We start from the raw sequence: 12,062 nt of genomic DNA, 5'->3' as shown, positions 1-12,062 counted from the left end.
GGATTTGGTGCTGGGAAATGAGCCAGACCAGGTGCTAGACTTGGAAGTTGGTGTGCATTTTGGTGATAGTGACCACAATTCGGTTACGTTCACCTTAGTGATGGAAAGGGATAGGAATGAACCTCGGGCTAGTGGTTTTAGCTGGGGGAAGGGTAATTATGAGGCTATTAGGAGAGAATTAGGAAGCATAGGTTGGACTAGGAGATTACAGGGTCTGGGAACGTCTGAAATGTGGAGTTTTTTCAAGGAGCAGCTACTGCGAGTCCGTGATAGGTATGTCCCTGTCAGGCAAGGAGGAATTGGTAGGGCTAGGGAACCGTGGTGCACCAAAAAAGTTTTTTCATTGGTTAAGAGGAAAAAGGAGGCTTATGTTCGGATGAGACGTGAGGGCTCGGGTAGTGCACTAGAAAACTTTAGATTGGCTAGGAGGGAGTTGAAGAGTGAGCTAAGAAGGGCTAAAAGAGGACATGAGAAGACTTTGGCTGATAGGATTAAGGAGAATCCTAAGGCGTTCTATAGGTATGTTAAGAACAGAAGGTTGGTTAGGGCAAGATTAGGGCCAGTTATAGACAGCAGAGGGAAGTTATGTGTGGAACCGGAGGAGATTGGAGAGGCATTGAACCAATATTTCTCTTCGGTGTTCACGCAAGGGGACATGGATATAGCTGAGGAGGACACTGGATTGCAGGGGAGTAGAATTGACAGTGTTGCAGTTGATAAGGAGGATGTGCTAGATATTCTGGAGGGTCTGAAAATTGATAAGTCCCCTGGTCCGGATGAGATTTACCCCAGGATTCTCTGGGAGGCAAGAGAAGTGATTGCAGAGCCTCTGGCTCTGATCTTCAGGTCGTCGTTGGCCTCTGGTATAGTACCGGAAGATTGGAGGTTAGCGAATGTTGTCCCATTGTTTAAGAAGGGGAACAGAGACTTCCCCGGGAATTATAGACCGGTGAGTCTCACTTCTGTTGTGGGCAAGGTTTTAGAAAAAATTATTCGGGATAGGATTTATAGTTATTTGGAGAGTAAAGAATTGATTGGAGATAGTCAGCATGGTTTTGTGGCGGGTAGATCGTGCCTTACTAACCTTATTGGGTTTTTTGAGAAAGTGACCAAAGAGGTGGATGGGGGTAAGGCAGTGGACGTGGTGTATATGGATTTTAGTAAGGCGTTTGATAAGGTTCACCATGGTAGGCTCCTGCAGAAAATGCAGATGTATGGGATTGGGGGTGATCTAGGGAATTGGATCAGGAATTGGCTAGCGGATAGGAGACAGAGGGTGGTGGTTGATGGTAAATATTCATCATGGAGTTCGGTTTCGAGTGGTGTGCCTCAGGGATCTGTTTTGGGGCCACTGCTGTTTGTAATTTTTATTAATGATCTGGATGAGGGTATAGTTGGGTGGATTAGTAAGTTTGCTGATGACACCAAAGTTGGAGGTGTGGTAGATAGTGATGAAGGGTGTCATAGTTTGCAGGGAGACTTGGACAGGTTGCAGAGCTGGGCCGAGAGGTGGTGGATGGAGTTTAATGCGGAGAAGTGTGAGGTAATTCACTTTGGTAGGAATAACAGATGTGTCGAGTATAGGGCTAATGGGAGGACTTTGAATAGTGTGGATGAGCAGAGGGATCTAGGTGTATGTGTACATAGATCCCTGAAAGTTGGGAGTCAAGTAGATAAGGTTGTTAAGAAGGCATACGGTGTCTTGGCGTTTATTGGTAGGGGGATTGAATTTAGGAGTCGCAGCGTCATGTTGCAACTGTACACAACTCTGGTGCGGCCGCACTTGGAGTACTGTGTGCAGTTCTGGTCCCCACATTACAGGAAGGATGTGGAGGCTTTGGAGAGGGTGCAGAGGAGGTTTACCAGGATGTTGCCTGGTATGGAGGGGAGGTCCTATGAGGAGAGGCTGAGGGATTTGGGGTTGTTTTCGCTGGAAAGAAGGCGGCTAAGAGGGGATCTTATTGAAACATATAAGATGATTAGAGGTTTAGATAGGGTGGATAGTAATAGCCTTTTTCCTCTGATGGAGAAATCTAGCACGAGGGGGCATGGCTTTAAATTAAGGGGTGGTAGTTATAGGACAGATGTCAGGGGTAGGTTCTTTACCCAGAGGGTGGTGAGGGATTGGAATGCCCTGCCTGCTGCAGTTGTAAATGCGCCTAGTTTGGGGGCGTTTAAGAGATCCGTGGATAGGTTTATGGACGAGAAGGGATTGGTTTAGGTTAGTGGGTCATTGTTTTGTAACTGGTCGGCACAACATCGTGGGCCGAAGGGCCTGTTCTGCGCTGTAATGTTCTATGTTCTATGTTCTATGAAACATTAATGTGGGTAAGTGCGTGGTTTTGGGTGCAAATAAGATGTTAAATGGGAAAAGTTACTGGGGTTATTGGGATGCTGCACTTGACTCGTTGATTTCTAAGTTGGAAAAAAGAGGGTTGGACAGCTAATCCTCTCTCACGGAAGGCATTATAAATCAAAGGTTAGAAATCTCAGTCACCAGTGAGGTTTTGCAGGTCCCAAGAAATCTAGCAGCTAAACGGAGATGTGTACAGCCTTGGGGAAAAGGGAGTGGCTTTTCCAGCTTGTGGGCCAGGAAGAGCAGAAGTGCATCATTTTTTAACCCCCTCCACACCTCCCAACTTACCAGCATCATTCAAACATGGTCCCCATACAAAGAACCACAAGGTTTGAGATCAGACTGCCCTTGGGTCAATGATGGAACCCAGAATCAAATTCCACCCACCCCCCACCCACCCTCACTCCCTAGCTGCAGCCCCAAGAGAGCTGGGATGGAATACATCACCAAGATCAAAGCCACCTGAATTGTGGATCGGATCTACCTGTGCCTGCCTGTCAAGTAGTCTTATTTCTACATGGAGATACCTATAAAGAGAAAGGCTGGAGAATTAAAACTCTGCAACACTCTGGGAAACTTAGACTTCTGAATTTCTGTAAGTCCCCCCTGCCCCCACCCTCCCACTCCACCCATAGAACTCAATTAGTCCAAGTGAATATCCAAGTCTTTGTCTCATCTGGTAACTTGCTGTTGAAAATCCAAAGGGGAACAAGTCTCTCTCCTGGGCTCCTCTGTATGTCATGAACCAGCATTGACTCAATGAATGTCCTAGTATTATTGTTTGGGCTTGGATTACCTGTCAGGGTTCTCCTATTTCTGGGTCCCTGATAGATCAGGGTAGCTTTCTTGCTCCTCGGTACTTTTCCTACATGTTCTGAGAGAAGAAACTCATTAGCCCAAGGACCACCTCTTAGGCCATGGGATCACTCATTACATTGTAATTCTGTCATGGGATGTGGGCATCATTGGCAAGGCCAGCTTTCCCATCCCCAATTGCCTTTAAACAGAAGGCTTGCTAGGCCATTTCAGAGGGCATTTGAGTTAAACATGTTGCTGTGGGCCTGGAGTCACATGTAGACTAGGTAAGATTGGCAGTGAAAGATGCCAGATGGATTTTTATGAAAATCAGTGGTCAGTACTTTATATTCCAGAGGTAATTCATTGAATTTAAAGCAATTTGAACCCACATTCCCAGAGTATAAACCTGCGCCTCTGGGTTACTAGTCCAGTGATATTACCACAGTGCTACGCATGGCTCTCCCATGGAAGTTTGATATTCTTGGAACTATTTTGAACCCATTCAGTAATCTCACTCAAGATGTGTGAGATGCTTCGTACAATTGTAATGGAAGATTTTAGCGGGAATTGTATTCTGCAACAAGCTCAAGATGTCTTTTGTGTTCCCTTTGTGCAGTTGGCGGATACGGAGGTAATAAAAACAACTCAGAGCATCAATCTCCAAAGATACCCAAGTCCATGTCAGTCACGCCACAGCAGCCTCACAGGACCGAGTGGATTAATGAAGAAGAGCTGGAAGATCTTCAGAGTTCAAATGAAACAGATATATATCAGAACAGAGAGGATGAGGAGAAAAACAACACTGCAAATAAAATGCCTGGGCCCAAATTAAAGCTGAGATTTGCTTCTCAGGATAAAATTGAAAATGGATTGTAATGATTCAGCTATGGATGGAGAACATCCAGTGTACCTCCATTGTCTGGCAGTTTTCTGAAGCAAGTAGTGACAGAGCCTAGTACTGAATAAAAAAACATTCTAAATTGACGTGACAGTCAATATGAGATATTCAGCATTCACCTTTCTCATAAAACTAAGGTCACACTTCTATATGAGATTTTTCCGGTATAATGTTGCACTTCGGACAGTAAATGGACCCTTGTCACCAGACAGATCACAACAACAAGGAAGCTCTCACTCTCCAGAAATCAGGCATATTGAATGTGTGCTAAGCTCATATTGCCCTTCAAACTTGGTGATGCAATTCTCTTCCTCTTCATTAGATTAACATTATTTCAATGATCAAACAAGCCTCTGCACAGTCACAGCAAATAAAAATGTCAAAATCCTAGGCCAAAAGACAATCTTCTAGATGTCACTGTTAGCAGTGCTGTTGATGGGAATATCCGTAAGACATTATTCTTGCTGCTTTGGCGGGGATGGAAAAACATTTACAAAACACAAAGTAACAACTGCATTATTATAGGCATTAAAAGAATGACACATTGAAGTGTTCATGCACACGTATCGCCACTTTCTAGACTAATATCTCTTTGACTTTGTTAACTCCTGTGTGTGGTTTGAAGTCATCATTTGTACAAAGGGAAGCTCTATTTCAGTAGCCAGTAGGGCAGATATTGCATCTAACCACCTTAAGCTGTTAGTATAGTAAATATACTGTAGAATTAGTCATCATTAGCTTATCTGATGCTGCTTAAAACTTTGTAGGCATTTAAGATAATTAAATAAATAGGGTTGAAAATAGCTTTCCTGATCCAGATGCGTAAGAAGGTGATTGAGTTCTACTCATATATAATGGGTGGATTATTAATTTTCTAAAGTGACGTTATCAGTCTGAAAAGCTGTCACTTCATGAGCATGAAATAATAAGTACTTCATACATGTCTTGAGAACACTGGGACAGCAAATAAAAGTGTCTAACTTAACTCTCAGCCGTTAATTGTATGCACACATCATGTTCATGTTGCTGTCCTCGGCCCACTGAGCACTGTTACTCCAGTTCAAAAATGTCTTCCATCTTCAAGAATCTCCATGATGAAAATTGTCGGACAGGCTGTTGTTGCATTCAATTTGAACTTGTGCAACACCAATATGACAGGTACTGCAATATCAGAAGATTGTATACCATCTCATGTCAAATGTTTTACAAGGTGACTATATTATATATGTTATAATATATCTGTATTGTATATATAGCTGATGCATCATGTCTTATAATGTAATTTTATGTATTGTATATATACCCAATAATTCGTTGCAGTTCCATGTTATTGTTATGGAAAATAAAAATTAGAATCAACTCATCTTGAGCTTTAGCATTTAACTACATAGAGCAATTATCCTTGACGCTAACTTAATATTTTATTTGCACCAGTTCCACAATGTTGTGTACAAGTATTCAACACTAAAGTCAGCATGATTGATTAAAGGGTAGGGAAGAGGATAAAGTGGGCGAGAACAATGAAAGGAATAAGGATATGGGAATGGAAAGATGGACAGGAGGAGTGGGAATGAGGATAGTGCCATTTAGAGGTGGGATGAGAGGAGTGCCAGGCAACATCCAGTTGCTCCAGTCTCCTCCCATAGTCCTAAAGAAGTGCTGGTTAGGTGCATTGGCCATGCTAACTTCTCCCTCAGTGTACCTGAACAGGCACTGGAGTTTGGCGATTATGGGATTTTCACAGTAACATCAATGCAGTGTGAATGTGAGGCTACTTGTGAAACTAATAAATAAACTTTAAAAAGCTTTAAACCTTTAGCTTAGATTTTTTGTTTAAAGTTTCAAACTGCAAAAAGTGCTGAAGAAAAGTATCTAATACTTATTTTACTCATTTCTAACACTCATGCTGGGAATGAACAAAATTTATCTTGATCAATTGGGCCAGTGGCCAACGAATGGCAGATTAAGTTAATTTAGATAAATGCAAGGTGATGCATTTTGGTCGATCGAATTGGAGTCTTGTTGAAGTTGTACAAAACATGTTGTACAACAAGTTGTACAAGAAGTTGTACAAGTAAGGCCACATTTGGAAGACTTGAGGTGTAGTTAGTCACCGTATTATAGAAAGAATATTATTAAACGAGAAAGAGTGCAGAAAAAATTAGGAAGCTACAGAGACTTGATGGTTTGAGTTGTAAGAAAAGGTTGGATAGACTGGCTGTTTTTTCCCTGGAGCGCAGGAGGCTTAGGGGTCATCTTATAGAGGTTTATAAAATAATGAGGGGCATTATTAAGGTAGATAAGGTAGATAGTCAACGTTTTTCCCCAAAGGTAGGGGAGTCTAAAACTAGTGGGCATAGATTTGAGGTGAGAGAGCAGAGATACAAAAGGGTCGAGAGGGGCAATGTTTTTTACTCAGAGCGTGGTGACTGTCTGGAACAAGCTGCCAGAGGCAGTAGTAGAGGCAGGTACAATTTTGTCTTTTACAAAGTAGACAGTTACATGAATAAGATAGGTATAGAGGAATATGGGTCAAATGCAGGCAATTGGGATTAGCTTAATGATAAAACTGAACTGTATGGCAAGTTGGATCAAACGGCCTGTTTCTAAACTGTAAACCTCAATGACTCTGTCTTGTTTTTTTCTAGAATAGTCTAACTGATTCTCATTGACAATGGTTTTGGAAATGCATTCTAATTATTTACCTCATAGTTCAAGTATAAATACCCATATTGGTTCTCACACAGAATCAGAAATTACTGGCCAAATATAATAACTATTCATTCTTTGGCATTAATACCCAATGGCACCACTTAAAGTCTTAAGCACCATATTTACTTTGAATAGGACTACGTTTGTTAGTTCACATTTCATTACGGTGCACTAAATTGAAAAACATATGTAAGCAATGAATATGATGAAAGGTTATTGACCTTAGATTTTACTCTTGCTTCTTGATCACGGATGCTGCCTGATCTGCTGAGTATTTCCAGCATTTTCTGTTTCAATATAAGTAACTAAAACTCATAAAGTTTTATTTACTATTTGTGCACCTAAACTCTCCGAGTGAGAAGGGTTACCAAGAACTGACTGCAATTTAAATTCACCTAGTTGTATGGTATACAGCTTTGTTTATTCACTGCTGATCTACATTATTCATGTTATGTGGTACAACATGTTGTTTGTCCATCGTCATCAATGAGGACCTCGACATCACTAGTTATTTTGAGGCTGGTTGCGGTGTGTCAAAGATGACTGATCAGGCTAATTCGGGCACGGAACGTCCTGGCACATATTGGACAGACTTGTGTAGACACTGTAGTTGTTGCGCTGGTGGCTCTGGACTTGTGCAGTTCGCACTTAAGTTGTGCTTCAGCAATACACCTTGCTTCGGAATCTTGACAGCCTTTGTGGATGAGGCAGTGCCAGGTAGGGCGGTTTTGTGCCAGCGTTTCCCAGGTGGTCGTGTCAATGTCAAGCGACTTCAGGGAGGCCTTAAGTGTGTCTTTGAAACATTTCTTCTGCCCTCCATGCCAGCGTCTTCCAGCAGAGAGTGCCCCAAAAAGGAGCTGCTTGGGTCTGCACTCGTCTGACATACAGATGACATGACCTGCCCACTGGGTCTGTGCTCTCATCAGCAGTGTGTGGACTGATGGTAGACTTGCGTTAGAAAGAACTTCAGTGTCAGGTACTTTGTCTTGCCAATGGATGCGTAATATTCTGCGAAGACAAGTCATGTGGAAATGATTGAGCTGTCTTGCGTGCCTTCGATACACAGTCCACGTTTCACAGGCATACAGGAGGGTAGTGAGTACTCCAGATTTGTTGCTGGGCTGATTCCTCGATGTTCCCATACAGTGGTGTGCAGTCTACTGAAAGCAGAACTTGCCTTTGCTATTCTGCAGTTAACTTCTGTATCAATAGTCACTGCATGGGAGAGAGTGCGGCCAAGATGAGTGATCTGATCCACTGTCTGTAGTTTCTGCCCTTTGATTGTGATTATAGGTTCTGTGTACGGTGCATGAGGAGCAGGCTGGTGCATGACTTCGGTTTTTTTAATGTTGATGGTGAGTCCAAAGTTGTCACAAGCCGTGGAAAATTTGTCCATACTGACTTGCATCTATGGCTCTGAGCCAGCATACAGGGCACAGTCATCGGCAAAAAGGAAATCTCTCAGAACAGTCTCCTTCATTTTGGTAATAGCTTGAAGTCTCCTCAGGTTGAAGACTTCCCATCCACTCTGTACTTGAGGCTGATTCCAACAACACTGTCCTGGAAGGCATCATTCAGCATGGCAGTAAACATCATGCTGAACAGTGTGGGTGCGAGCACACAGCCTTGTTTGACGCCATTGGTGACTGGGAATGCCTCAGAGGATTCTCCGCCATCTAATACTCTGGCCATCATGCCATCATGGAACTGGCGTACCATCTGAATTAATTTGGGGGGCGGGGATGGGGGGGCAGCCAAACTTTGACATGATCCTCCACAGGCCATGTCGGCTTACAGTGTCGAAGGATTTTGCAAGGTCAACAAAGGTTGTGTAGAGCTCGTGATTCTGCTCCTGACACTTCTCCTGAAGTTGGCGCGCAGCAAAAATCATGTCAATAGTCCCGTGACCTTTACGGAAGCCACACTGTGACTCTGGAAGCAGGCCCAGCTCCAGATGAGTGACCAGACGATTTAGCAGGATTCTTGAGGGATTTTCCTGTAATGGAAAGCAGTGAGATTCCTCTGTTGTCACATACTTGCCCATTGCCCTTCCTCTTGTAGTTGTGTACGATGGAAGCATCTTTAAGTTCCTGAGGAATGGATCCTTGCTTCCAAAAGGACTGGAACAACTCGGTGAGCTTTCGATAAGTACAGGACCAGTAGCTTTGTAGATCTCTGCAGGTATGGCATCTGCCCCTCGGGCTTTGCCACTGGATAGCTGGCTGACAGTTTTCGTGACGTCTGCTACTACCAGTGGGTCATCCATGGTACTATTGATATCGACCTGGGGAATCCTGTCTATTGCCTTATCGTTAATAGATGATGGTCAGTTGAGGACGGCTTCAAAGTGTTCAGCCCATCTTTGCAGGATCTGAGCCCTCTCTGTAATGAGAGTTGTACCATCTGTACTCAGGAAGGGGGAACTCCCAAGAGATTGAGGTCTGTAGAGAGTGTTGAGGGCTTCAGAGAGCTGTTTCAAGTCGTTTCTGTCAGCGTATCCCTGTATTTCATCTGCCTTGGTGCTCAGCCAGGAATCCTGCATTTTACGCAGTTTATTCTGTACTGTCCTGCAAGCACTGGAAAAAGCATTTTTCTTTGCAGCTGAAGATGGGTCGTTCTGACAGGCCCAATGAAGGCGGTGCTTTTCAACAAGTAGGGCCTGTATCTCCTCATCATTCTCATCGAACCAGTCATGCTGCTTGTGGGTAGAGGGCCTGAGCATCTTCAGTGCAGATGTATGGACAGCATCCCTGAAGCACTCCCAGTCATCCTCAGCACTGCCTGCGAGGTGTAGGTCAGCAAGCTTGATTTCTAAGTCTTCAGCCAGTGCTGAAGCTATGCTGGGGTTCTTTAGCTTGGCTGCATTGATTCTTTTCATAACCTTGCTTCCTTGCGGTCGCCTTTTGGGTCTGATGTGGAGCCTCATTTTGGAGACAGAGCCTGTGATCTGTCCAGCAGTCAGCATCACACATGGCCTTGGTCACTCTGACATCCTGCCTGTCTTTTCTCCTGACAATGACATAGTCGGTAAGATGCCAATGCTTAGAGCGCGAGTGCGTCCAAGAGGTCTTGTTACGGGTAGGCAGATGGAAGGTTGTGTTGGTGATGAGGAGGTCACGTGCTGCACAGGTCTTCATTAAGACTAGGCTGTTACTGTTACACTTGCACACTCCATGCCTCCCAATCACTCCCTGCCAGATTGCAGAGTCTTGCATTGAAATCACCAAGCAAGATCAGTTTGTCGGTACTGCTCACTGCTGACAGTAGGGTGTCTAGTTCCTTGTAGAACTTGTCTTTCATCTCGTCTGGGTTGTTCATTGTGGGGGCATAGGTGCTGATCAGGGTGGTTTGACTTCTGTAGCGGAAGCTGTAATGTTGTAAGCCGATCGTTCACACCCTTAGGTAGATGAGCAAGTTCCTGAACGAGGTGACTCCTGACGGCGAATCCAACTCCAGCATCACAATGCTCATCGCTTCCGTGATCGCTCCAGAAAAGTGTATCCACCTCCAGTTTCAGTCAACTGACCTACGTTGGCAAGATGAGTTTCACTCAGGGCTGCTTTGTCAATGTTGTATCTTGTAAGCACTCTGGCAACTAAGGCTGTTCTTCTCTCTGCTCTGTCTGCTGTAGGGTTGTCCAAAAGTGTGCACACGGCTGGAGGTGGGACTAGGCGCAGTGGATGACCAGGACATCTTCTGTGTCCTGTCCTGCTCTTCGCGTTCCACGACACACTTGCAGAGGCCGCCTTCTTGACCGTTGGACCTTCCGATGGTCTCGTCCGTTCAATCCACCGGACTCTGTCTTCACATGCTGGGATAGACAACTCCCTATCTCACAGGGTTGAGACCCATCTGCTACCCTCACCTGGCTTGTCGAGGCCATTGCCCGGGCTGTGTCCGCTGTTGCATGCAAACAGGGAGCCACAGTGAGAGCTGAGTCCCAGATGGGGGCAAAAGATGGACAAACCACCCTGAAAGGACGCGACATGTTCCCCCACCAAAGATACTACCCCTCCCTGACACCCCATACACGCCCATGGTACAACATGGTACAACATGGTAATTGTGCCACCACATCCTGCTGTCCATTGTCTATGTCCATTCTGTCAGCGAATACACTTTCTGCCATGGTAGTGAAGCAGATCCAACCACAATTGCAAAAGGAAATTTGATATGTTTTTGAAATTGTAACATTTTGAAGGCAATGCAGAAAGAAACAGGCTGAGACACAGCCAACCGAATGGTGACTTTCTCTGTTGCTGTTTTAATATGTTGAATAGCAACCTGGAGTCAACCTCTCTCAAAGCCCCAGAATTATTTACAGCTGCTGATCCCGTTTGCAGTTTTTAAACTCTGGCAGCACAGATTCCCCTCAGTGCTGGAGAGTCATTATCCTGGCATGATGCAGCTAACAGTGTCTAATTTGTACCCAAGAGGCGTCATGCACTCATCCTAATAACTTCCAGACTCATTTGCTTCTCAAAGTGTGAACAGCAATGAGCTATTTCCAAGACTTAATGGTCCAATAAGCTTTCTATAGCTATTGGGAAATATTGATATTATCTATGGCTTGACACAGCCAGCTAATTAGTCACAATTCATTGTAATCATCAGCCCAGAGAGAGGCACTCTATGTGAACTATCGTGGATTCTGAGAAGCTTACAATACAGAAGGAGGCCACTTGGCCCATTTATTTCAGTATTGGTTCACAGACAACACAATCCAAAATAATCTTACGGCCCCAAGCTTTCCCCAGAGCCATGTACCTTTCTCTGCTTAATGTATTTAGCCACTGTTAGCTTAACATTTGTGATTGTTTCTTCTTTAAATACCCCGTCATGTCATATTGAGGACATGCATTAAAAGACTATTATTCTCTACTGGACGGTGTGAAATTAAAATGTCTGCAAACTCCTTGAGTGAACTCAACACTCAATCTGTAGCTCCATTTTTGCTTAAGAATGATCAATCCCTATGTGAATTATGGTCACACATTGGCATTCTGGTTGCTATCACTGATGTCGAACTCAATAAAAAAAGGACTTTCCAAAGGATCGGAGCGAATCTTCAACGTGCAGTCGAATCCAATGTTCGCGATAGGCTACCCGTTACAGAAAATTGCCCAATTGTCATTTTCAATTGAGGCATTGGAATGAAAATTGGGTCCTTATTGTTAGAGCCAGCCAATCCATAACATTGGCAGCGGGTCGAAGAAGTTGCAAAGGATATGCAAAATACTTCTGCTGAACTGAACAATTAATAATTGGTAGCTACCTTGATGTTTCATTGAAGAGTGT

At 44.0% G+C, this 12,062-nt stretch overlaps 1 protein-coding gene across 1 annotated transcript in view; it reads left to right on the top strand.

The window, feature by feature from the left end:
* The window catches only part of LOC145342642 (sodium/hydrogen exchanger 2-like), a 151,359-nt gene extending 146,100 nt beyond the window's left edge, over positions 1–5,259 (top strand). Inside the window, exon 12 of the mRNA XM_080188188.1 lies at positions 3,771–5,259. Within this exon, the coding sequence (XP_080044314.1) occupies positions 3,771–4,030 (260 nt within the window). The 3' untranslated portion in view covers positions 4,031–5,259. The remainder of the gene's footprint in view (positions 1–3,770) is intronic.
* The last annotated feature ends 6,803 nt before the right edge of the window (positions 5,260–12,062 follow it).

Source organism: Carcharhinus amblyrhynchos, chromosome 4 (assembly GCF_965287045.1).
Source record: "Carcharhinus amblyrhynchos chromosome 4, sCarAmb.v2.hapA, whole genome shotgun sequence".
In the NCBI taxonomy this organism is placed as follows: Eukaryota; Metazoa; Chordata; class Chondrichthyes; order Carcharhiniformes; family Carcharhinidae; genus Carcharhinus; species Carcharhinus amblyrhynchos.
This window is presented reverse-complemented; position numbering and strand designations above follow the sequence as displayed.